The sequence below is a fragment of the Sminthopsis crassicaudata genome, chromosome 4 (genome assembly GCF_048593235.1).
Source record: "Sminthopsis crassicaudata isolate SCR6 chromosome 4, ASM4859323v1, whole genome shotgun sequence".
NCBI lineage: Eukaryota > Metazoa > Chordata > Mammalia > Dasyuromorphia > Dasyuridae > Sminthopsis > Sminthopsis crassicaudata.
Genome location: NC_133620.1, coordinates 264,327,990 through 264,353,572, shown reverse-complemented (window position 1 = coordinate 264,353,572; position 25,583 = coordinate 264,327,990). Strand labels below are relative to the sequence as shown.

Below are 25,583 nucleotides of genomic sequence, written 5' to 3'. Positions count from 1 at the left end.
ACATCATTATCCTCATTTTTGAAAAAAAAATTTAAGGCTTTCAGAGATTAATTTACTTTCCCAACATCAAAATGCAGGCTAATATCAGAGCCACGATTCAGATCCAGGTCTCTCCTAAAATCAAGTCCTGTGCTCTTTTCAAATTTGCACCAGTTACTCACTGTAAAGGGCTAGAACTGAGCAATGCACTTGGATGATGAAGCACGTGAGACTAATTGCCAATTGGACGGTTCCCTATTAACTTGTTTAAGGTTGACCCTCCCCAGCTGTTCTGTGCTGACTTGATTGGTGAGACAAAGAGAGGGAAGTGACTTGTGTGGGAGGAGCAAGAGAAACTTGGGTGGTGGAACTCACGCTCACTTGCACTCGTGACCTGGCGTTGGAGGCGACGGTAAAGATCTAGAATAAAGACGTTTAGTGATCCTGACTCTTGCTGATTTCTGGAAAGATAGAGTTCCAGCATTTGGCGTCCAACGTGTGGCTGGCACCCTACTTCCACCGAAGTCCCCCTGTGACCAGGAGATTAGGTGAGTATTCTAATAGAAATAAGGAACTTACCTTGTTAAGGACTAAATCAGCAATCTCTAGTAACTGAGATGGGGCAGATGTTGGGTAAATCCTGGGCCTCAGCTGACCCTGCTCCAACCCCAGCCCCTGCCTCATCTAGCAATGCTATAGAGGATATAATTAAGATAATTGATGAGAAAAGTTTACTTGTTCCTGTGTGGTACGGAAATGGTGAAGGGTCACCATTTAATAAAAAAAGCTGGAGAGAGCTCTAGAGAAAAGCAAAGTTTATTGTACATTCTCGCGAGAAGGGCGTCCCACTCTTCGAGTAGACTATCGAAGAGAGGAAGCGCCTCCTGTGGGCAGGACAGCACCTTTAATCCCTAACGCAAAACGCCCCCTCCCACCACTGACCCTCATCCTCATTGGCTGAGAGTCTTACATTCTAACCGCGAGATCTACCCATGAAATTGAACTTGACCAATAAGTACATAGTTGCCCATATTTGGATGAAATAGGGAGATGTCATAGGAGGGGAAGGCAATGCCCTTCAGAGCCCTTCAGGCCTACTCGAACTCTGAAGTAGATGAAGCCTTACTCAATTTTCACAACTGTCTTGAAAGATCTCACCTCATCTCATTCATTCCCATCCCACAAATGAATAATCTCTTACACTCATTGATTTGCACGTCCCCTTGGTTCTTAAATGAAGAAAAACTACGTATAGATAAATGGAAGCTAGTGGGACTTGAAATGAAAGAATTTTACTCAAAAAATGGGAATTGTCAAATTTTCCCAGAGGTATTTTACCTATACAACTTGATTCTATTAGACTTAAGCTATCAAGAAGAGTTTAGAAGAAGGAAGAGTTCTAAAAAGGCTCAGAGAAGGAAGCGTGAGGAACAAAAGATAGAAGATAGGCAAACTCAGGACATTGCCAGAGGGCAAGGGGATTTGAATGAGGAATATGAGGGTGTAGACTCTGATTGTCCTGAAGAAATTTCAACCCCACCTAGAGAGCAGATTATTGATCAGCCCACATCCACTCCACCTTCAGGGACAGAGGGAGGAGGAGTAGTGGGAGGGGCGGTGACCTCATCAGCGCCCCCCCCTCCTCCCACACAGAGCCCCCCCTCCCAACAACTGCCCACTCCTGTAACTAGATTAGAAAGAGGGCTTATTGAAGCAATTGAAAATGGAAAAGAAGTAGATAATGATTTCAAACTTCAAATTTTTCCCGTGATTCAACAGCGTAATTCTGCAGGTCAAGAGAGTAGAAGATATGCTCCTTTTAATATGGATGTCCTTAAAAACCTGAAAAAATCTTGCACTGTCTTTGGGGCTACATCAGATTATGTTAAAATGTTAATACACAATTTGGCTTATGAAACCTTAACCCCTAGTGACTGGAAAGTCATTGCAAAAGTGTGCTTAGAACCTGGACAAAATTTGTTGTGGCTTTCTGAATTTACTGAGCTCTGTAGAATTCAAGCCCAACAAAATAGTCAAAATGCAGCTAATACTTCCATCACCTATGACCTACTAATGGGTATAGGTTCTTATGCAGACGCTTTGGTACAGATTAATTACTCCATAACAGCATTTGAGCAAATTTCTGCTGCTGCTATCAAAGCATGGGCTTCTCTCCCCAGTAAAAACTACAAGGGTGAGACCTACACAAAAATTGTACAGGGACCAAATGAACCTTTTGCTGATTTTGTGGCACGTTTGCAGACAGCTGTCATACAGGCAAATGGTGAAAATGAAGTAACAGACACTTTGGTGAGGCAACTTGCTAGAGACAATGCCAATGAGGTTTGTAGAAGGATTATACTAGGACTACGTAAGGATGCTCCTTTAGAGGAGATCATAAGACGCTGTGCCGCAATGGGCACAAATACCTTTTATAGCCAGGCTATGGTGCAGACTTCCCAAGATCCCAACATGGGGAGACAGGATCCCTTTTGGCAAGGGGTTTCCCGAGAGACTCGTCAATGCTTTCAATGCGGTAAAGTAGGCCATTTGAAAGCTCAATGTTGGCACAGAGACAGAGTGAGAAGACAGGCTGGGAGAACAAGACCCAAAACCCCATGTCCAAAATGCAACAGAGGACTCCATTGGGCCTCAGAGTGTAGACTGATTCAGGGAAACGGGATGAGGGGCCCAGCTCCAGGGCCCCAAGCAAAAAACACTTGGGGCATGATGGCAGCCGATGCCACACCCAGAGAGTGCCTCCAAGTCCAATACCCAGACATGACCAATCAGCCAGGAAGCCATCTGAGGGGAGAAAGGGATTACACAATCAGTCAGCCAGGAAGCAACATGATGGGAGAAAGGGGCTACAATTAGGGAGGATAGAGTTGTATGCAGCTGGGACAATTGAGATACCCCCTGGAGAGGTGAAATCTGTTCCTCTCCAACCTATGGATCCCTTGCCTCCAGGCACAGTAGGCTTGACCATTTCACCTCCTGAGAGTACTTACAAGACAGTGTTCATTCATACATTGATGTGGGAAACTGGGGAATGTGTAGATAATATCCCAGTCACTAACACAGGGAGACAATGTGTGACTTATCAACCAGGGGAAGTAGTAGCATCGGGTTTATTGATACAGACTCCTAATAAGCAACCTGGTGACAGTCACCCATGTTCGGACTCCAAGCAGAAAAACCCAGGAATATACTGGACAGCAGCTGTGACAGCTGACCGACCTAAGCTCACCATCTATATAAATGGCATAGCATTAGAAGGACTGGTGGATGTAAGGGCCCTTTAAATGGGCGGACACAGTGCATCGGGAGATTGAGGCCCAGAAGTAATTTCTGTGGATATTAGGACTGCCCTTGGGCGGGATCCTGGCCATATTGAGATAGTTTTGTAATGGGTGACTCTCTCGCTGATTGGCTGTGTGTGTGACCTCACAGGCCCTATGTAAGCCCACTGCAGGCAGCAACCGCCCTCTTTAACCTCATGCTGTTCACCCTGGCTCCTAGCCTGGGTGGCCAAGCCAAGATGGGTAGCCGAAAGAGGTAAGGATTTTGGTAGTGAACACATGGGTCTTCTGACCAGGTGTTCACTTGGGAACCAACAAGTCAGGGCATCAGTTAGGGCATTATGTGAGTAGGTATAATAAAGGCTTTTAAGATTACACGTGGTTGTTCTTGAGTGCGCTACCGGTTATTAAGCTATAGATTCAAGAGATTGTGGCCAGAGACCTTAGAAGGCCTCAGAGGAGGCGAGCCGGGTAGAGCTCACACTGCAAAGGACAGTGGTCAAAGGTACTCTGGTGGGTCTAGGACAGACTAGTAATTGTAACTGCCAGGAGAGCACGTTACAGGTGGACACAGGTGCAGATCGCACAGTCATTAGAGGTGCCAACTGGCCCAGTCACTGGCCAAAGACTAAGGCAGACACCTACATGTCTGGGGTAGGAGGATCAATAGCAGCTGAAGTTAGTGCTACCCCTTTAAGATGGGTATTTGAAGGTGAAACAGGAGTTTTTACTCCTTTTATAGTTGAAAAAATCCCCATCAATCTGTGGGGAAGAGACATTTTACAACAATTAGGGTTAAAAATGAGTACTTTGGTTTTTTAGGCAGGGCTGCTGTTGAAGGCCTGCCAACACTTTCACCTGTTCCTATCCAGTGGAAAACTGATACACCAGTGTGGATAGAACAGTGGCCCTTAGATAACAATAAAATTCAGGCCTTACTAGATATAGTACAGGAACAACTTGACCAAGGACACTTACAACCTTCTCTAAGTCCTTGGAATTCCCCAGTATTTGTTGTAAAAAAGAAATCTGGAAAATGGAGAATGTTGACTGATTTAAGAAAGGTAAATGAACAGATGGAAACTATGGGAACTCTTCAACCTGGACTTCCATCTCCTACTCAGTTGCCTAGAGAATGGCCTCTGTGGGTTATAGACATTAAGGATTGTTTCTATTCTATCCCTCTAGATAAGGAGGATATGAAAAGATTTGCCTTTTCAGTGCCCAGCGTTAACTTAGCTGAGCCTTATAAAAGATATGAATGGACAGTTTTGCCACAGGGAATGAAAAACAGCCCTACTATGTGTCAAATGTATGTTGCTGCTGCTCTTAGTCCAGTAAGAAAAGCATTTCCAAAAGTAATGTTATTACATTACATGGATGATATATTGGGATGTGCACCTGAGGAACAAATGTTAGAAGCATGTCTACAAAAAACCATAGAAACACTAAGGAATTATAAATTGCACATAGCTCCAGAAAAGATTCAAAGACATGCTCCTTTTCAATATTTAGGATATGAAGTATATCCTAAGGTGCTTACAGTACAAAAACTCTCCTTAAGAACAGAGAAGCTAAACACCTTAAATGACTTCCAGAAATTGATAGGAGATATCCAATGGATGCGTCCCGTGCTAGGCTTGACTACCTGTCAATTGCAACCATTATATGACATTTTAAGGGGAGACAGTGCTTTAAATTCACCACGCCAGCTTACAAAAGAAGCTCAAGAGGCTTTGAGACAAGTTGAACTGGCTTTATCCAATGTGGTTGAAAGAGTCACTCAAAAACCCTTGGAAATATCAGTTTTTGCTACACAAGAGGCCCCCACAGCAGTCCTTCATCAAGGAGACAGTGTGATAGAGTGGGTGAACCTCCCAGCACAACCAGAACAAAGCCTTATTCCTTACCCAGTGCTTGTGGCTAGAATTTTATTAAAGGCCATTAAACGAGCAGTACAATTATCTGGGACAAGACCTGACAAGATATATACCTTTTATACTAATGCACAAGTTAATGTGTGCTGCGAAACCATCCCAGAGTGGCAAATTTTATTAACCATGGCTCCAAATTTTGCACACGGGTCTCCATTAAAGATAACCAGACTGCTACATAATTGGCAATGGATTCTTGAAGAAAAGGTTTCTAAAGTTCCTCTTAAAGGACCAACTATCTTTACAGATGCATCCAAACATAATATTTGCGCTGTGTATTCTCGTGACTTAACTATAAAGAAAGTAATCAGAACTCCTTTTCAGTCCACTCAGCAGAATGAATTGTATGCAATCATTCTAGCTCTTGCTTATTATCCGGGAGACATAAACATAATATCTGATTCAGCCTATTCAGTAGGTGTGGTACAAAGAATTGCCACAGCCCAAATAAAATTTGTAGCCTCCAATATATATCAGCTCTTTAAAGAGCTTCAAGAGCAAGTGAGAAAGCATCCGGGTAAGATTTATATTTTGCATGTCCACTCCCATAGTGGACTTCCAGGTCCTATTTTTGATGGTAATTCAAAGGCAGATAGCCTTCTAACCATGCTGGCCAGTACTCCTTTATTTCAAGAAGCACAAGAGTCTCATTCTAAATATCATCAGGCTGCCCGAGCTTTACGTTTGCAATTTGGAATAACAAGAGAAGAAGCTAGGAGCATAGTAAAAGCCTGTACAGCTTGCCTTCCTTTCCATGCTCCTACACTCCCTCCAGGGAAGAATCCTCGTGGTTTGAGACCTAATGAAATTTGGCAAATGGATGTGACCCATTATAAATCTTTTGGTCGTCTATCTTTTATCCATGTCGTGGTAGACACCTTTTCAGGATTCACATTTGCAATACCAGCAGCAAAAGAGACAGCCCGAGTGGTCACTGAATTCCTTATACAAGCATTTGCAATTATGGGCGTGCCACAAGCAATAAAAACAGACAATGGACCTGCATATACATCTAAACATTTTACACACTTTTGTGCACAGTATAAGATTTTACACACCACGGGCATACCCTTTAATCCTCAAGGGCAGGCAATAGTAGAGAGAAGAAACAGAGATATTAAGACACTCCTCCAAAAACAAAAGAAAGGGGGAGCCACTGGTAACCCTAGAGAACTTCTAAATTTAGTTCTCTATACCATTAATTTTTTAATTTTTGACAAAGATGCACTGGCTCCAGCAGACAGGTTTTATAACTCACCGGAAGGGCAGTGTCCAGTGCGAGCAGCTCCACTGTCTTTAGATAATCACCAAGTGATGTGGAGAGACCCAGAAAGTGGTGAATGGAAGGGACCAGATAGGTTAACTGCTTGGGGGAGAGGGTTTGCTTGTATCTCTACAGATGGAGAAGGAATCAGATGGGTGCCAACGAGCCGTATTCGCCTTGTCCATCGGAGAGAGACAGAGCAGACCCTTGAAACGAAGGAGAAGGCCCAAGAAACATCGGGTGGTTCCGTTGCTGACTGTGCCCACCACTGAAAGAGCCTGGCAGTTAATGGCGTTTGACCCATGGACATCAAAAACTGTTGGACTTGAAAATCCTCAGGAATCATTGGATTCTCTGAGACATCATAAGACTATTGTAGGACTTGAAAATCCTCAGGAATCATTGGATTCTCTGAGGCATCATAAGACTGTTGTAGGACTGAAATCCTCAGGAATCATTGGATTCTCTGAGGCATCATAAGACTGTTGTAGGACTGAAATCCTCAGGAATCATTGGATTCTCTGAGGCATCATAAGACTGTTGCTGGACTTGAAAGTCTCAGGAATCATTGGATTCTCTGAGACATCATAAGACTATTGTAGGACTTGAAAATCCTCAGGAATCATTGGATTCTCTGAGGCATCATAAGACTGTTGTAGGACTGAAATCCTCAGGAATCATTGGATTCTCTGAGGCATCATAAGACTGTTGCTGGACTTGAAAGTCTCAGGAATCATTGGATTCTCTGAGACATCATAAGACTATTGTAGGACTGAAATCCTCAGGAATCATTGGATTCTCTGAGACATCATAAGACTGTTGTAGGACTGAAAGTCCTCGGGAATCATTGGATTCTCTGAGGCATCATAAGACTGTTGTAGGACTGAAAGTCCTCAGGAATCATTGGATTCTCTGAGGCATCATAAGACTATTGTAGGACTGAAAGTCCTCGGGAATCATTGGATTCTCTGAGGCATCATAAGACTGTTGTAGGACTGAAAGTCCTCAGGAATCATTGGATTCTCTGAGGCATCATAAGACTGTTGTAGGACTGAAAGTCCTCAGGAATCATTGGATTCTCTGAGGCATCATAAGACTGTTGTAGGACTGAAAGTCCTCAGGAATCATTGGATTCTCTGAGGCATCATAAGACTGTTGTAGGACTGAAAGTCCTCAGGAATCATTGGATTCTCTGAGGCATCATAAGACTGTTGCTGGACTTCAAAATCTTGTGGGGATCATTGGATTCCCTAACATATAAAAAGACTGATGTGGGATTTCAAAAACTTGTGGGGATCATTGGATTCCCTAACAGTGAAGCAATGGACAATAGATTGGTTTTGGACTATTTCTTGGTTGCTGAAGAAGGGGTATGTGTGTCTGGTGTCTACATACCCTCCTTCTAGGACTTCTGGAAATCTCTTACAATACCATGTTGATTTATATTGTTTGTTATATCACTATTTGCATGTACAATTCCTGTTTGTTACACCACATCGAGTCTGCACTGATTGTGGGGAGATTCACCACTAATAGCCTCTGCGTTATTGCTATGTGCTTGTGTAATAACTCCCATGCTGATGGGTTTGTGCATACTTGTCTCTAATAAGGCCCTTCAATCCAGAAACCCGCTAGCAATCCCCACTTCTCTTTGTTGCTTCTCATCTCCCTTCCTGAGATGTCAGGGAGGGCGTGATTATCTCCTTTTTAGTGCTTTCATCTCCCCTCCTGAGAAGTCAGGGGGGGCGTGATCACCTCCTTTTTGGGGTTCTCATCTCCCTGAAAGGTCAGGGATGGCGCGACCTCCTGTGGTCTAAAACAAAAGAAAGCGGGAGATGTAAAGGGCTAGAACTGAGCAATGCACTTGGATGATGAAGCACGTGAGACTAATTGCCAATTGGACGGTTCCCTATTAACTTGTTTAAGGTTGACCCTCCCCAGCTGTTCTGTGCTGACTTGATTGGTGAGACAAAGAGAGGGAAGTGACTTGTGTGGCAGGAGCAAGAGAAACTTGGGTGGTGGAACTCACGCTCACTTGCACTCGTGACCTGGCGTTGGAGGCGACGGTAAAGATCTAGAATAAAGACGTTTAGTGATCCTGACTCTTGCTGATTTCTGGAAAGATAGAGTTCCAGCAACTCACCATGGCTATGAAAGGGAAACCATATAATATACTTTAAAGTGACATTAAAATGTTCATTGTAATTACAAGGTATTATTTTATTCTTCTTAATCTTGCTTTCCTCATATGCAAAAAAAGAGGTTGGAATAAATGATTTCTATGGTCCCTTCCAGCTCTGTAAAATGATAATCACGTCAGTTACTATACGTATTACGGGGCAGATAGTGCATTATTTCTTTCCATCATACGATTTGACCTGCTTAGAGAATGGAATCTTTGAACTAAACTGTCAAGTCAGCCTAACCACAAATGACAGGTATGAAAAGTGACAGGCTATAAAAAGCTAAGGTGAAATGACAGCACCACATATCATCAGCTTGTCAGCAGACACTTAACCATCAATCCTAGATCAAGCAAGGGAAGTCACCATGTCTTCTCCGAGCAACTTGCCAGTGGTGAGTACAGCAACCTGAATGTCTTTCTTTGTTCCCAAAGACCCAGAAAATACTTCTGGCCGGGGTATGCAAGAATATCTATGGGAGATAAGAGAATAATATATACTTTGAATGGGAAATTCAGAAGATTATATGCTATGTGAATGAAATAATGATCAATATGAAAAATTAGATTAAAACTGAAAGAGACCTTTGCCTAAGCTAAACCACATGGGATGTGTCATATCATGTCACAGTATCTTGTTCTCAGGTTGTAGAGAGAATTTTAATATGATATTTCTGTGGCTATACTTGCCTTTAAAATGGGTCATTCTATCTTAAATGGGTCTTTCGAGCTTTCTGTCCTCTTTCATCATATTGATACAACAAACATTTGTATTGTAACAAGAAGGGTATAGTTGTTGTTTCCATACATTTATTCAAATTCCAAATATTTAGGCAAAATTCTGTGTTCAATTAATTGGGTGTTAGTTCCCTTAAGTTGATACTCCATCTCCCAGTTTCATGCAATGGCCAAGCTATTCCCTGTGCCTGGAAAGGACTTCCTCATCAGAAGCCTTATTTTCCTTCAAGATGCAATTTAAGATTCTTGAGCTCAACTCCTCACTTATATCTGCTCAGTGAAACTGTATGCATGTTATTTCCCTTTTAGAATGAGAAATCCCTGGTGAAAGACTCTGACTTGAAGTCAGAAGACCTAGGTTTGAGGAAATCAGGTTCTGACATAAACCAGCTGAGAATCATAGGAAATTTGCTTAATCCCTTTCAACCTGGATCTCCTTATCTCGAATATTACACATCCTTTCTAAAAGGATATGGTAAAGAAAAAGTTTTGCAAACCTTAAACAGTAATGAAAACCACAAGCTATGGTTATTCAAAAGCAATCTGATAATGAGGATATCACCTTTATCACCAGGACAAAGGAAAATTGGTAGTTAGTTGAGTTTAAAGGTTTTGGAGGTTTTATTGTATACATCTAGTCTGAACCTCATCTTTGTAACATCTCAATAGCCACCTAGCCCAATTAATTCAATTAATCCAATTGTTCGGTATTGCTATGTCAAAATGACATTTTCTCCTTTCAGTAGGTTGTTGGTGAAAAAGTAATATAGGTATAGCCTCAGCTTAATGTTGGGTAAATGGATCACAGATCTAGATCTGAAAGGAATTCTATATGCCATTAGCCTAACCCCCTAATCTTACAGATGAAGAAGCTGAGAGGCAAGAAAGGGTAGTGACTGCAGAAAGCCATAGAGATAGTAAGAGTAAGAGATAAGATTTTGAACCTTTCTCTTCCCACTGTACCATATTGGCTTACTTTGATTTCACTTCCCCAGGCTTTTGCTTTCCTCTAGAACAGTGAAGCCAGAAGCTTTGACTCTATTAGGCATTTGAGAATTTACATCAGCCACTCAAATTAACACAGACATCACCACCCCCAACTCAGTAACTGAAATAAGAATACATTCTGTAAGCAAGTAAGAATTCTACTTAAAATTACAAAATAGGCTGTAGTCATTGTGCTATTCTTTAGGCTACCAACAAATGCTTTGAACATCCCATAGGAATGTGATCATGAGTATACTAGTCAACCAGATCATTTATTTATCCCTTTTTCCTCTCTTTCCTCCCTTTTTCTCCTCTAGTTCAAGTCACTCCTGCTGTTGCTGATTCTGGTAGTCATGATGAAGACAGGAGTCTCCATGCCAAAGAGATCTGGCTGTCCCAAAGTTGAAAGGAGTGACTCTTATCAGAATATGAGGATCAATATGAATATCATTAACAGGAACCCAGGCTCAAAGATGTCTCCCAATTACAAGAACCGTTCCACCTCTCCTTGGGATGTACTGTAAGTATGACACTACCAGCACCACAATTCCCCTCTGAGAGTAATCTTTGTTCTTACACCAAATGTATTGTTTTCTTATAAGTAGGGATTGCAGAGACCTTGCTTTCTTCTTCCTCTCACTGCCCTAAAATCTGACCATTGAGAATAGGTGAAACAACTTATTCAGATATATTATATATAGGCAATACAATATGAGCTTTCTTGTCTGTAAAATAAGCCTTATAACTTCATTACCTTCCACAAGGAGCTTTTGGTAGGGAGAAGGGCAGCTTAAATAATCACCAGCATTTATATAAGCACTTGGAAGTTTGCAAAATTCTTTACATGTTATCTCATTGCAATAATTCTAGTAGGTAAGAGCTATTATTGTAGCCATTTTATAGATAAGGAAACTAAGTCAGGCAAAAGTTAAATAACTTCCTCAGAGTGATGCAATTTTGAAACAATTTGAACTCAAGTATTCCTAACTCTAGGTCCAGCATTCTATTCACTATGACACCTCACTTCCTCTTAAGTATTAAAGTCTCAAAACATTGCTATTACTATGGCCTTTCTACTATTACAGAATATTAATATGTGTCTTAGAATCAAAAGACCTATGTCTGAACCCTTACTCTGTGTTCCTAAGCTAATAAATTACTTAACCTCTTAGAGCCTCAGTTCCTGTTTCTGTAAGGGAGAATAACAATGCTTGCTTCCCTACTTTATAAGGGCATTATGAGGTAAATGGTTATAAATTGCAAAGTACTCTATCAGTGAACTATTCGGAGAGAGAAGAGCATTGCTGAGAAAAAGAGGAAAGCTTTTTCTACAGATCTCAGTTCTACAGTATTCAATTCCCAGAATATTAAGCCTCTTCTTAACTACTTCCCAGGAATCCTGCCTCAAAGAAAATAAGGTGACTGGAGGCAGCCTATTTAAGGGGGAAAGTACTAAATTGAGAATCAGGAAACCTAATTCAAGTCTCACTTCTGTGTAACCTTAGGTAGGATTCTATCATTTTAGAATTAACAGGATCATTAATTCATCCTCTGTCTTAGAGAAGATGTTTCATCAATCAGATGAGTATCCAGTCTAAATCTAAAACATTCCAATAGAAAAGTGTTCCACTATCTCATTGATCTCTATTTACTTTCCAACAACTATTGTTGTTTAGTTGTCTGACTCTTTGTGACCCTATTTGGTGTTTTATTGGCAAAGATAGTAAAGTGTTTTGCTATTTTCTTCTCTAGCTCATTTTACAGATGAGGAAACTAAGGCAAATAGAGTTAAGATCATATAGTTGCCCAAGATCATATAGTTTTTAAGTGCCTGAGCTCCTCTTGATTCTAGTCCTGGCACTCTATCCATTGTGAAAAATATCCCTTGTATGTAATCTAAATCCTTGTTACAATGGTTTAGACTCGTTCATTTTCCTGAGGTAGAGAAAATTAATATGTTCTTCCTACAAAAATCTGTTTTCTAAAAATGATTAGAGACTTCCAGTGTCTGGAATTTGTCCCCCTGAAAAATTCTTCCCTTTTTGTGTTCCCATTCTCATTGTTTTTATGCTTCCCCATGCAATAATATCTCTCTTTTTTTTCTCCTCCAGTCCTAATGAGGATGCCAACAGAGTGCCTCGCACAATCTGGGAGGCTAGGTGCCGTCATTCAGGTTGCATCAATGCTGAGGGGAAAGTGGACTACAACTTGAACTCCGTCCCCATCCGTCAGGAGATCTTGGTCCTCCACAGAGAGATTGCAAACTGCTCCACTTCCTTCCGACTGGAGAAAATGCTTGTGACTGTAGGATGTACCTGTGTCACCCCACGCACAGTGCCCTAAAATCTAAGAGTCAGCTATTGGGGAATGCTTCGGAGGCAACGAGGCATTCTCAAACCTGACTTCCAGCAACAGATACCTCCCTTTAGCCATTCACAAACCCTCAGGGAACAATCCAAATTTTATATAGAATCTAAAAGACATTCAATCTAATAAGTTTTAAACTTTTGTTCAGAGAAGGACCAGACCATCTGCTATCTCTATTGAGTTTAAATTATGGTTCCCATGTTGGTTTTTAAGTTGAGTTTTTGTTTCTTAGTTGTTTTTTTTTTGGGGGGGGGGGAGTTAAAAGTTGGTTATATATCCTTAGATCAGGGCAGAAGCTTAATTTGCTATGAGCTCCCATTATTGTTATTTTTCAACATTTCCTGCCCTGAAAAATGTGACTATATGTATGATTTATTTTATTATTTAAAAAGGTAAAGCTTATATTTATATTAATTATTTATGGATCTATTTATATGGAGTTAAGTATATGGAAATACATGAAACAGTCTGATTCTCAGATTCACCAAGGGAAACCTGTCTTCTTGTTCTGGATTAGCTGGCCTATAAAGTCACTTCCAGATCTCAATCTGATCCTAGCATCCTAACATCAAATGACCTGAGAACAAGAGAGTAGAATGAATTCATCTTCCAAGAGTGGAATAAAGAATTTTTTCTTTCATAGCTTCTCATTGTTGTTCCCTATTGTTAACAATAGGCTGAATCTAGTTTCATATTTATTAATTTAAATTTATCAGATATTGATGTTATTTTTATAAGATAGACAAATCTAATTCTATGTTTGGCTCACCAACTTATAATTATTATATGATAAATAAAAGTTTATAAGAAAAAGTTTGCTTATTTCCATTTTTTTCTTAAATTACTTAAACTCAATTTTCCCTATATATTCTTCCCTATATAATCATCCTCAATAAATTTTTATTATACAATTATTACATAAAATGCACTTTGCTAGGTTCTAAAATCACAAACCAAAAAGGGAAGGGGAAGAATATCTCTGTCCTCCAGGAGTTTACATTCTAGTCGGGAGGAGAATTTATGAGTACCAAGAATTAACTGTTAGAGGGATCAGAGGGCTTCACCGATAAATGGCATGAGAGCTGAGCCTTAAAAGAAGTTAGGGCTTGGGGGATAGACTTGCAGAGATACAGAAGTAGAAGTATAGATGTAGATATAGAATATATAGAGATACACATGTATACATACACATATACATATACAAATATGTATACATACACATTCATATATTATACAAGTAAATGTGTGTGTGTATTATATTAAATAAGACAGCTTGACTGGTCTTCAGTTTACATGAAGGAGAATAAGGTAAAATAAGTCTAAGAAGGAAGGCTAGAATCAGATTGTGATCAGCTTTAAATGTCTTTTGAGGTATTTTTTTTTTATCAAAAAGAAAAAAAAAAAAGGAAAGTTATCTTTTTAGGGAGCAATTACACTATCACTTTGAACAAATTCATGGCACCTTTATTCCTTTATTCCACCCAAGGGCTAGAGTCTATTCTGAATAATAAATTATTTGTGATCAGCATCAAGCTAAAGAATCCCCCCCTCCCCCCCACTGGGGTTAAGTGACTTGCCCAGGGTCACACAGCTAGGAAGTGTTAAGTGTCTGAGGCCACATTTGAACTCAGGTCCTCCTGAATTCAGGGCTGGTGCTCCATCCACTGCGCCACCTAGCTGCCCCCAAGCTAAGGAATTTTTAACCGGTAGAAAACCGGTAGAATAAATTAAAACGATAGAAAAGGTAAACATAACAATGAGATTAAAACTATTACTCCATTGCCATATCCAGGGAAATGAGATTTTCCCCAAAATATGACCAAAGGAATCTCCCTGGTGGTCAATACCAGAAAGGTACCAAAAATTCCACTGGCTAGGTCCCATTTCTTTTTCTCTCCTTATTTCCTCTTAGGGCTTTTTGGGCTTCTTCAAGTCTTACTTATAGTCCATCTTCTACAAGAAACCTTTTTTAGTCTTCTTTATCATTATGGCTTTCCTCTGAGATTGTCTCCAATTATCTTCACAACTATTTCTTGTCTGTACATTTTGTTTGCATGTTGTCTTCCAAGTGAATCTCTGCCTCTTACACCTTCTGCTTCAAGACATTTATCAAGTTCCCTACCCCAAGTTTTTTTTTCTCCAGACTACACTAAATGAGGAGGTACAGCACTGAAAGTGCTGGACTTGGAGTCAAATGATGTGATTTCAAATACTACCTCAAACAATTACTAATTATATAATCCTAGACAAGTCACTTGAACTTCTGTCAGCTTCAGTTTCCTTCTCTGAAGAGGGATAGATAGATATGGCGAGAAAGAGAGATGGATAGATAGAAAAATAGATGAATAGAAAGATAGGTATGTATAAATAGTTGGAGAGAGAAATAGAAGGATAGAGATAAATAGAATTAGATATGGGGAGGAAAGAGAGATGAGGGCAGACAGACAGAGACAGAGAGACATGTATGGATAGAAAGAAGAGGTAGAGAGAGATAGAGTTAGAGAAAGATAGAATAGATATTTATGTGTAGATAGTGACAGAAACAGAGAGAAAGACAGCGAAAGGCCTCAGAGAGATAGAGAAAAAAAGACAGACAGAGAGGAGAGAGAGAGAGAGAGAGAGAGAGAGAGAGAGAGAGAGAGAGAGAGAGAGACAGAGAGAGAGACAGAGAGAGAGAGAGAGAGAGATATGAAGGGAGGAGAGATATTTATTATTATGTGTATAATAATAGTATCAAACCTTACAAAATCCTTGTGAGGATCAAATAACATGTATAAAATTCTATATAAACCTTAAAAACTCTACCAATTATATGAAGGTTATGGAATATTATTGCTCTGTAAGAAATGACCAGCAGGAGGAATACAGAGAGGCTTGGAGAGACTTAAATCAACTGTTGCTGAGTGAAATGAGCAGAACCAGAAGATCACTGTACACTGCAACAACAATACTGTATGAGGATGTATTCTGATGGAAGTGGAAATCTTCAACATAAAGAAGATCCAACTCACTTCCAGTTGATCAATGATGGACAGAAATAACCATACCCAGAGAAGGAACACTGGGAAGCGAATGTAAATTGTTAGCACTACTGTCTATTTACCCAGGTTACTTATACCTTCGGAAGCTAATAATTAATGTGCAACAAGAAAATGGTATTTACACACATATATTGTATCTAGGTTATATTGTAACACATGTAAAATGTATGGGATTACCTGCCATCGGGGGGAGGGAGTGGAGGGAGGGAGGGGATAATTTGGAAAAATGAATAAAAAAAAAAAAAAAAGCAAGCAGAGAGCCAAAAAAACAAACAAACAAAAAAAACAAACAAACAAACAAACAAACAAACAAACTCTACCAATGTTGACTATTATTATTGTTATTAATATTGTAATAGTGCTGCTATGGCATAGGCTATAGTCCTCTTCATCCTCATCACCCTTTTTAGGACATGTGCTAAGCTGTCTCATGAAATGTGATGTCCAGCACCAAAGGCACCAATCCAAATGGGATTTGATCAAGGTGCAACATAATGGAACAATTATCTAATATTTTCCAGATCTAAATACAGTCTGGAATATCATTGGCTTTTTCAGACTAATATTGCTTTGCTAATGAATTTGTACATTAAAACTTCCACATCTTTTTCCCCCCAAAGGAATTCTCTCGCTGTTGAGTCATACCACCCTCATGCTAGATTTTGCAAGACATACTTTTTAAGCTAATCAAGTATTGCATTTCTCTTGAATTTTAGCTTGTTCATTTATTTGTGAGTTCTTTAAGGGCAAGGGTTATCTTTGGTCTTTCTTTGTAACTCCAACAACACTTTGCACAGATTGTATCAGGAGGACTCTCATTCTGCCCCAAATCTTCTTGATTTTTCACCAATCTATGTTTGCTGTGAGGAATAAATTTGTTCTATTTGTGGGGAAAATCTGTAGAACTTGAAAGTAACCTATTCATTCATCTTCCCATAATCCTTCCCCTATCTTTGGAACTTTAGATGGTACTTTTTACTCTTCTCCAGCCATGATTCTGGGTAAAGAACATCTTCTAATTCTCCAGCATCCTTTTTCTAATGCATTTCCAAACATATATTCCAGGAGGCTTGTGCAAACTAACTTTACAAAATAAGAAGAAAAGCTCATTAGAATTATTTACAAGTGAAAAAATGCATATACTGTTAGGAACATGTAGTTCTCATTTAAAGTCCTTCTCTCCCTTGCTACACAAAACCTGCCTCCCCCTCACCACTTCCCAACTACTGGATTATTACATCTCCTTTAAAATTAGCTCAAACATGACTTCTTCCATGAAATCTTTCTTTCTTTCCATCTCCTCCCACCATGCAACATGAAACATTACTTTTGTTGGTGTCTTCTTCCACCACTATTTTACACATCTCTTAAGAGCAGAAATACATCTTATCTAAATTTTATATCTCTTCTGCTAAGATCCAGCACAATGGTTTTCATCCTTGGTTGTTGTTCAGTCATTTCTGATTCTTTGTGACCCCATTTGAGGTTTCTTGGCAGAAATTGGAGTGGTTTGTCATTTCCTTCTCCAGTGGATCCATTATTATCAGGCAATCAGTGACTTGCCAAGGGTCACACAGGTAAGAAGTGTCTGAGGCTGGATCTGAACTCACATCTTCCTGATTCAGGCCTTGTACTCTATCCACTGTGCCAATAACTACCCCTGTCTTTGTACAGTAATTGTTTAATAAATGTTTGTTGAATGCAGCTGAAGAGGAGAATCAGGAAAAAGAAGGGTGAGGAGAAATTCCATTGGGTTTTAAAGAAAGATATATGGAGCAGCACAGTAGCATCCAGAATAAGATACACACAGGTGAGAATATTTCTAGGAAATCAGACTTCCACAAAGAGATCAAGAATGTACTCTGTGTTCCAAGACTAAGGATTTGTTCTATTTGAATTCAGAAACTAATTCCCATCACTTCCATAAACACCACTTCTTTCCTGTTAGATTGATTCATATCCAATATCAAATTACTCCTTATTTGTTCTTCCACTTTTTGAAGGATGAAATTAATAAAGCAAGCCAAGAAATTTCTAAAGAAAAACTTTGCAAATTTTTGAGATAAAACAAAAAAAAAAAGAGAGAAGGGAATATAACATCTTTAAAAACCACCTATCTCCCCCAAAAAAGATTTTATTTGTGGAAGAATTTCTCCATGCAGTTATTGTGAAACATGAATCCCTTCCTCTCAATTAGCCTATTTGGACTTCTTTATAATGTAGCCTTTTTGTTTTGTTATAGGTAGGAATTTACAAATTCAGTATTTAATCTAAAGCTTACAAATTCAGTATTTAATCTGAAGCGCAACTGAGTCAACTATAGAGTCTATTCAACTAGATTTGTTTCCTTAAGAGATGCATAAGCTTATGTGTCTGTTTAACTTTTGTGACACCGAAGGAATCATGGGATTATAAATTCTTTTTTATTAATTTTATAGCCTAAAAGATTGTAATATGTAAAATAGCTTATTTTTCTGTCTTACAAAAGTTTTTCAGACATTTCAATCAAATTCAAGATTATTTTTCTATTTTTGGAAGCATAATCAATCTTAAGAATAATAAAATTTGGATTTTTTACCTATATAATTTCTGCAATGAGATTTATTTATTTTGATGGCAACAGTCAAAAACAAAAACAAAAACAAAACAAAAAAAGCTATTTCTCCCATAATATTAGGATAGAGCCAGATTATAGAAGGCCTTGAATGCCAAGTTTTATGAATTTTTACCTTAAACTTAAGGCCTTTTCCATCCCTTTTCCATTATCATAATCACCTGCCCTAATACTTGATCTTGATGGAGGAAAAGACTCCAACCTGGCCATACTCTGGTTCAAGTTGTCTATGTGCCACTTTAAAAAAAAAAATCAAATTGGAGCACCTAGATGGCACAACTGATAGAATACTGGCCCGGGAGTCAGGAAGACCTGGATTCAAATCAAACCCTTTCTAGCTGTATGACTCTGGGCAAGGTACTTAACTTCAATTGCCTCACAAAAAAAAAATTGTTAATCTCTATCCCTCTACTGTGTAACACTTTCACAATTATCTAACATTGATCCACTCTGTCTCAAACATGCTGTAAAGTCACAAGAATATACATCCAGGAAACAATATTTTCTTTTTTTTTTTTTTTAATTTTTTATTATATATATATTTTTATAATATTATCCCTTGTATTCATTTTTTCCAAATTATCCCCCCCTCCCTCTATTCCCTCCCCCCGATGACAGGCAATCCCGTACATTTTACATGTGTTACAATATAGTCTAGGTACAATACATATGTGTGAATATCATTTTCTTGTTGCACAATAAACATTAGAACCCGAAGGTACATGCAACCTGGGCAGACATATTAGTGCTAACAATTTACATTCACTTCCCAGTGTTTCTTCTCTGGGTGTAGCTACCTCTGTCCATCATTGATCAACTGGAAGTGAGTTGGATCTTCTTTATGTTGAAGATTTCCACTTCCATCAGAATACATCCTCATACAGTATTGTTGTTGAAGTGTACAGTGATCTTCTGGTTCTGCTCATTTCACTCAGCATCAGTTGATTTAAGTCTCTCCAAGCCTCTCTGTATTCCTCCTGCTGGTCATTTCTTACAGAGCAATAATATTCCATAACCTTCATATACCACAATTTACCCAACCATTCTCCAACTGATGGACATCCATTCATCTTCCAGTTTCTAGCTACAACAAAAAGAGCTGCCACAAACATTTTGGCACATATATGTCTCTTTCCGCTCTTTAGTATTTCTTTGGGATATAATCCCAGTAGTAGCGCTGCTGGGTCAAAGGGTATGCACAGTTTGATAACTTTTTGGGCATAATTCCAGATTGCTCTCCAGAATGGCTGGATTCTTTCGCCAGGAAACAATATTTTCTAAAACAATCTTCAAATAATAGAAATAAATTAGAAATGTCATATAACAAATTCGGTTTACAGCAAATTTTGGAGATGACATAGGTACACCCCACAGTGATTACTATCTGCTTTGAATTTCTCTTCATTCTTAATCTTTTTAAACATTCTTTCCATTTTCTTCAAAACCTATCTCTCTTCAAAAGGTGCTGCTTTCCCCCTCCTAGTGTTCACTGTTCCTCCTACCCTCAAATAAGACCAAGAGGAAGAATCAGCATACTCTTTCCTCCCACGGCTGCTTCCAAATCTTCCTTCTTTCACCATTACTCAGCAATCTCTTCTGTGAGATTTAGTCTTTTCATCTATTTTACCTTGTTCAGGTCCAGATAAAGTCATCTAACTGGTCTCTGGGTCAAATTCAAAATGTTTAGGACCTAGCTTGTAATCTCTCTCTCTATCCTACCTATTCAGTTCCCTTTGCTAGCTAGATCTTTCAATCAACTATTTGCAGATAAAACTGGCATCCCACAAGGCTCTGTTCTAGACTCTTTTCTCTCATTACATTCTCTCTTTCATTACGCTCAACTATTCTCATAGTTCCCATGTAGAGAACTACTAAATCTATATTTTTACCCTAATCTTTCTCCTGAGCTCCTATAATACATCACCAATTACTTGTTTAGTATCTCTTAGATGTCCACTAGTATCTCAAATTCAAAAAAAAATAAAAATAAAAATAAATAAACCAGTCCTTCCAAACATCCCTATTGTGATTTAAATTTCTACCATCCTTTCCAGCTTCATAACTTCTGGATTATTCTTGACTATTGTTTTTCCATCAGCCACATCCATCCAATCACTTGTCAAATCTTACAAATTCTTCCTCCCCAACATCCCTAGTATCCATCACCTTCACTCCACAAATATCCAATTCATACAATAGTTGGACCTCAATTGCAGGTTATGCCTGACCTACTGCAATAGCCATACAACTCATCTTCATTTTTTTAGTCTTTCCTTTCATATTATTTGCTTCTAGAGATGAAAAGAAATCAGATTTTAGCAAATCATTTAATAAAGAATACCATGATGTTCTTGGAGATCTGATGGAAAAATAGGAATTAATAAAATAGATAGATTCAGAATTGTTCAAAAAGATGAATTCAGAGAGCCACCATTTAATAGTACAATATCAATTTGACAAGTTCTCCAGTGAAATAACCCTAGGTCAGTAGTTGGCCATGTGCTACTTAATATTTTAACAATGATTTGGACAAAAATGTATTGTCTATGGCAAAATGCTTAAAGAGAGACAATATATGGTACAGCAATTAAGGCCCACAAAGATCTACCCTTTGGTTCCTCTGAACAGCCTTATTTCATACTTCCAATAATAATAACAACAATATAGTAATTCAAAGTTTACAAAGCACTTTGCAAATGTTATCTATTTTTTCCTCACAACAATCTTAAGAAGTAAATACTATTATTATACCCATTCTATTTTTACAAGCAAAAGAAAATGAAGCAGAAAGAGATTAAATGTCTTGCCCAAAATCACACGGCTAGTAGTAGATTGTGAGGCTGGATTTTATTTCAGGTCTTTCTAACTGCAAATCCAAATCCAGAAATACTCTAAATGCCTTCTCTTAACAAACTCTATGTTCCAATCAAACTAGACATATCTGACAAGAATTTCCTGTTAGAATACGGGCACACAATGCCTTTTTGTTGAAAAGATACTCAAATTGCTAATGACTAGCTGAGCGACACTCAGGAAGATGGATTTTTTTTTTTTTTATCAGAGGAACTAATCCTTTCAAAGTCTATAAAAAAAAAGCTCACAGACCAGCTATAGAGTTTAAAATTGTCCAACTTAAAATAAAAGAAACTGAAGCAGAGTTCTGCACCAATGGCATTTTATAACAGCATCCATAGTCTCTTCTCAATGAAGTGACCTTATATATTCTTCATGATCTGATATATCCCCTTTCTCCAAAACAGGTGAAGCAGACCAAAAATACAATCTTTTTAGTGGACTTGACCTTGTAGGAAGGTCTAAAAAATATAGAATTCCACTGGTTAGTAAACAAGCTAAATAAGCAAACTTTAAGAGATCTATCTTGATCTTTCAGGAGATCCTGCTAACTTGATGAGCACATCTATGGACGACTGATAAATAGATGTCAAAACATCTACATGGTTCAATGGGCTTCATTATTCCAAGCCAAGTACCTAGCAACTGCTATACATAGCTACCTTTTTTTCCCCTTCTCTTCAGTAACTGTGGTTCAGGAGTTAGGGAGGAGTTATTTGAGGAGGAGGAGCACCTATACAGATAAGGGTTCCTTTTCAGGCAAAGGCCATGGAATCTGGACTGAAAGCAATACCAGTAATCTTGCGGGGGGGGAACCTGGCATCTCTAGGACTCTTGGGCTTACTTGTCCATCAATAGCAGTTGGCCAATGACTAATCATGATAGAATGAAGAAGGTCCATTATTTCTAGGGTTTGGTATCCTGAGTTATCCACATTGGGTTTGAAGGAAGGGAAAGGTAGCAGAGTGAAAAGGGTAGTGATTAAAATTATGTTAATGATTCCTTATATTTAGCCTTCAGGGAAAGGTCATTTGGCTTAAAGGGAGACACCCAAAAGAGCTCAAATGGAGGGAATGGCCAGGAAAGCCCCCCACACAAACATATACTATTATAGGGATAAATACCTCCAAAATTAGATTGAGAAATGTCTTTTTTACCCCATGTCATAAGAATTCAGGATGTTCTGTAGAAGTAGGGTTCCCCTCAAGTAGATGTATTCATGTCAATCTAATTGATTTTCCATTTTTGAGATTATATATAAAGTAATGCCAATTAATTAGGAAGCTAGAGATTTTATCTGAGAAATATGCTAGATAGGAGATCTGAATCCTATATCTCCAAGAGTCCTATAAAAACGACATGGCAAAAAGGAGAAGGCAATAGGAAGAAGGGGCATGACTAGTGCACAAACATCTATTCATCAGAGAAAAATTAATAAAAGCAACAACAGACTTCTTCCAGCATCTTCCCAGAGTCTTTCTCTCCCTCCAGGGATCTTTCCTAGAAAAAGGTATAGAACCATTTGTGTCTTTTTTTTAAGTCGGTATTTTTCATCTCTCCAAACACTAAACAACTTTAGCCTCCAATGAAAGACATATAAATGGCCAGACTAGAATCCAGAGTTTTTCTTGACTACAATGGTGATTAAATTTTGAAATTTCTTTAAAAAGTAGGTATGGCACTCTTAGTTGTTAAAGAAAATTAATTTGATTGCTCTAGGAATACATTACATTTGCTTTCCAAACTCACACTTCTCAAAATATTTTTAGAAACAAATTCTCAATTGTCCTCACTGTTAACACTGCTCACAACCTGTTTCTATCAATTTTGTTTTAGACTTATTATAAAAATAGAGCCCAGTGAGTCGGATCCCTAATTCTCAAATGAAAAATCCAAATACCATAGTCATGAATTGTTCTCTATTTCTCCAGAGAAAAAGATGTATTAAATTTCAACTGTGGAGATAGATGTAGTGCGTCTATGCAGCCAAATGTAGCCATCTGGTGGTAACTACTGTAACTGCAAGTATAGTACAAGAATAATATTTAGGAGTTAAAAAAAAGAAGCTTCTAAAACTTTAAAACTATCATTTGATGCAAAAGAAACTGTGAATTCAAAGACAACTTTCCTCAAAAATCTATTAAAATAATTAATCATTTTATGTTTATTAAAATATAATAATTTAACTTCATATCATTTTATTTGATGTTCCCCATTTCTAGTAACAACCAATTCTTTTTTCAGAGATGAGAGTTAAGATTGTTGTCCACAAGCCTTTGAACTCTTTCAATTTTACTCATGAATATTAATTTCCTCCAAAATCCCCTATGCCAATCTTTACATTAAAGTCTCTATCAGAGAGTATAATATGACTTGAAATTGGAGGACCTTATACAGTCTTTCATAGAATTTCTCAGACTTCTCACTAGCAATGTACTGGAAAAAATTGTACTAGCAATAAACATTGCTGATAAAGACTGATATCAGTCTTTCTGAAAAAAAAAACAAATCCACACTTTTAAATTTAAGTTAATTTTAAATGTAATCTGAATTATTAATATTTTCTCCATCACTTCCTAAAGTATAGAAAATTTGTTAAGCAAGCTCCGATTTGTTCTTGCCAATTCCCAAGATATAAATATTCACACCAAAAATTTAACAATTAGTTCTCACTTCAAGCTGACTCCAACATACCTATGCTCCTTACCCTCAGCATGTATATGAGCCACAATTATTTTCATGGTCATGATTGTCATTTTATAAATATTTTTATGAGTACTGCAGTAAAACTGGGCAAAATGTTCCATGAAATAATATTTATTATTGCCATTAGATGAACAATAAAAATAAGTATGCGGGGAAATCACTGGCACACTGAATAGAGTCAAAGGATGTGAATTCAAATCCAGCCTCTGACTCTTGGAATCTGTATGCTCTTGGGCAAAGTTCAATCTCCTAAAGCCTCAGTTGCAAAGAATAGATGGTCTCTGCACTGGCCTAAATCTAGAACTATGATCCTTCAAACTCCACTATTTTCCTCTTCAAGCAAAATCCCATGGGTCATCCTTCTATTTAGCTATAATTACCTTTTGTTTCTTGGTGTTGTTTATAGTGGAAAATGTAAAGTTTGAAATGATTCAGTTTCTCTACTAGAGTATCCTCTCATTGGTCATTAGACAATAATCTCAGATTTATGATCAGCTACATTTGCCAACAACTAAGTCAATATTTATAGATGGTCTAAAACCTATATAATTCTTAATCACTTTCTCCTTTCCCATGCCTTAGCCCTGTCCCTACAAAACAGAAAGAGGCTACACAAGGCTATGTATTATGAAGTAAAGTATAAAGAGATCAGGGTGAGATACCAAGAAATAATAAAAGCAGGCATTAGATCATGTCAGGCAGTTAGGTATATAAGCATTCAGCTCCCAAGCCCTATAGCACCAAAGAAGCACAAGTTAATGGTGGTCCAAACGTATTGTGAGATGCATTTGCCCATTAAGAATCTATAGGTCATTTATAAATATTGGATTTAACATATTTTTAACATATTTAACATATATTGGATTGCTTGCCTTCTAGGGAAGGGGAGGAAGGAAGGGGGAGAAAAATTTGAAACACAAGGCTATGCAAGGGTTAATGTTATCAAATTATCCGTGCAATTTTTTTGAAAATAAAAAAAAAATTTTAAAGAATCCATACCTCTGGATCTATACCCTTATAGCTTATTTTCTTGCTGGATGGATTCGTGAGTACTGAATGGAAAGAAGATTTTAGGAGCTTTTAAAGATTTTTAGGTGCAGGAGAGACAACATGAAGTCATCATTCCCGATCTCAAATCTAGCTCAGACTCTGACTAGCTGTGTAACCCTGGGCTAGGTATTTAACCCTATATGCCTCAATATTTCATCTGTAAAATGAGCCAGAGAAGTAAATGACAAACCATTTTGATATTTTTGCCATTAAGACCTGGAGTGATGAAGACTTGGACACAAATGAAATGACAGAATGAGTCTGAACTATGACTTCCCCCCTTTAGTGACCCCCTTAATGATCACAAGGGCATTGTCATTAGGAAAGTTGGCTAACATTACAAATTTGGATGAAATGAAGTTGAAGATGACGAATCTGTAATACAGATCCCTCTGCCCAAGTCTCAGATGTTCTATTACTTTGGTAGCTTTTTTTCTATCAGACCAGACAAGAGGAAGAATTGTCAATGAACATTTATTTTATTAATCTCTCTTTTTATACTGTCTCCTGCTTAAGAATACTATCTCAGTGTATCCACATTTCCAAATGAATTCACTGTCTGCTCT

The 25,583-nt window shown here is 38.2% G+C and overlaps 1 protein-coding gene across 1 annotated transcript; it reads left to right on the top strand.

The window, feature by feature from the left end:
* Positions 1–8,826: 8,826 nt before the first annotated feature.
* On the top strand, positions 8,827–13,566 carry IL17A (interleukin 17A). Its single transcript, XM_074310666.1, has 3 exons — positions 8,827–9,056; positions 10,704–10,906; positions 12,498–13,566. Exons 1-3 carry the CDS (start codon positions 9,030–9,032, stop codon positions 12,727–12,729), a joined length of 462 nt encoding a protein of 153 aa, XP_074166767.1. The 5' UTR covers positions 8,827–9,029; the 3' UTR covers positions 12,730–13,566.
* Positions 13,567–25,583: the final 12,017 nt, after the last annotated feature.

What these genes read in the sequence shown, in the direction of transcription:
- IL17A (XM_074310666.1), top strand. Translation starts at nt 9,030, where the DNA reads ATGTCTTCTCCGAGCAACTTGCCAGTG. An exon ending in CTCCGAGCAACTTGCCAGTG is followed by an intron (nt 9,057 to 10,703) that starts GTGAGTACAGCA and finishes TTTCTCCTCTAG; the next exon opens with TTCAAGTCACTCCTGCTGTT. An exon ending in ACCTCTCCTTGGGATGTACT is followed by an intron (nt 10,907 to 12,497) that starts GTAAGTATGACA and finishes TTTCTCCTCCAG; the next exon opens with TCCTAATGAGGATGCCAACA.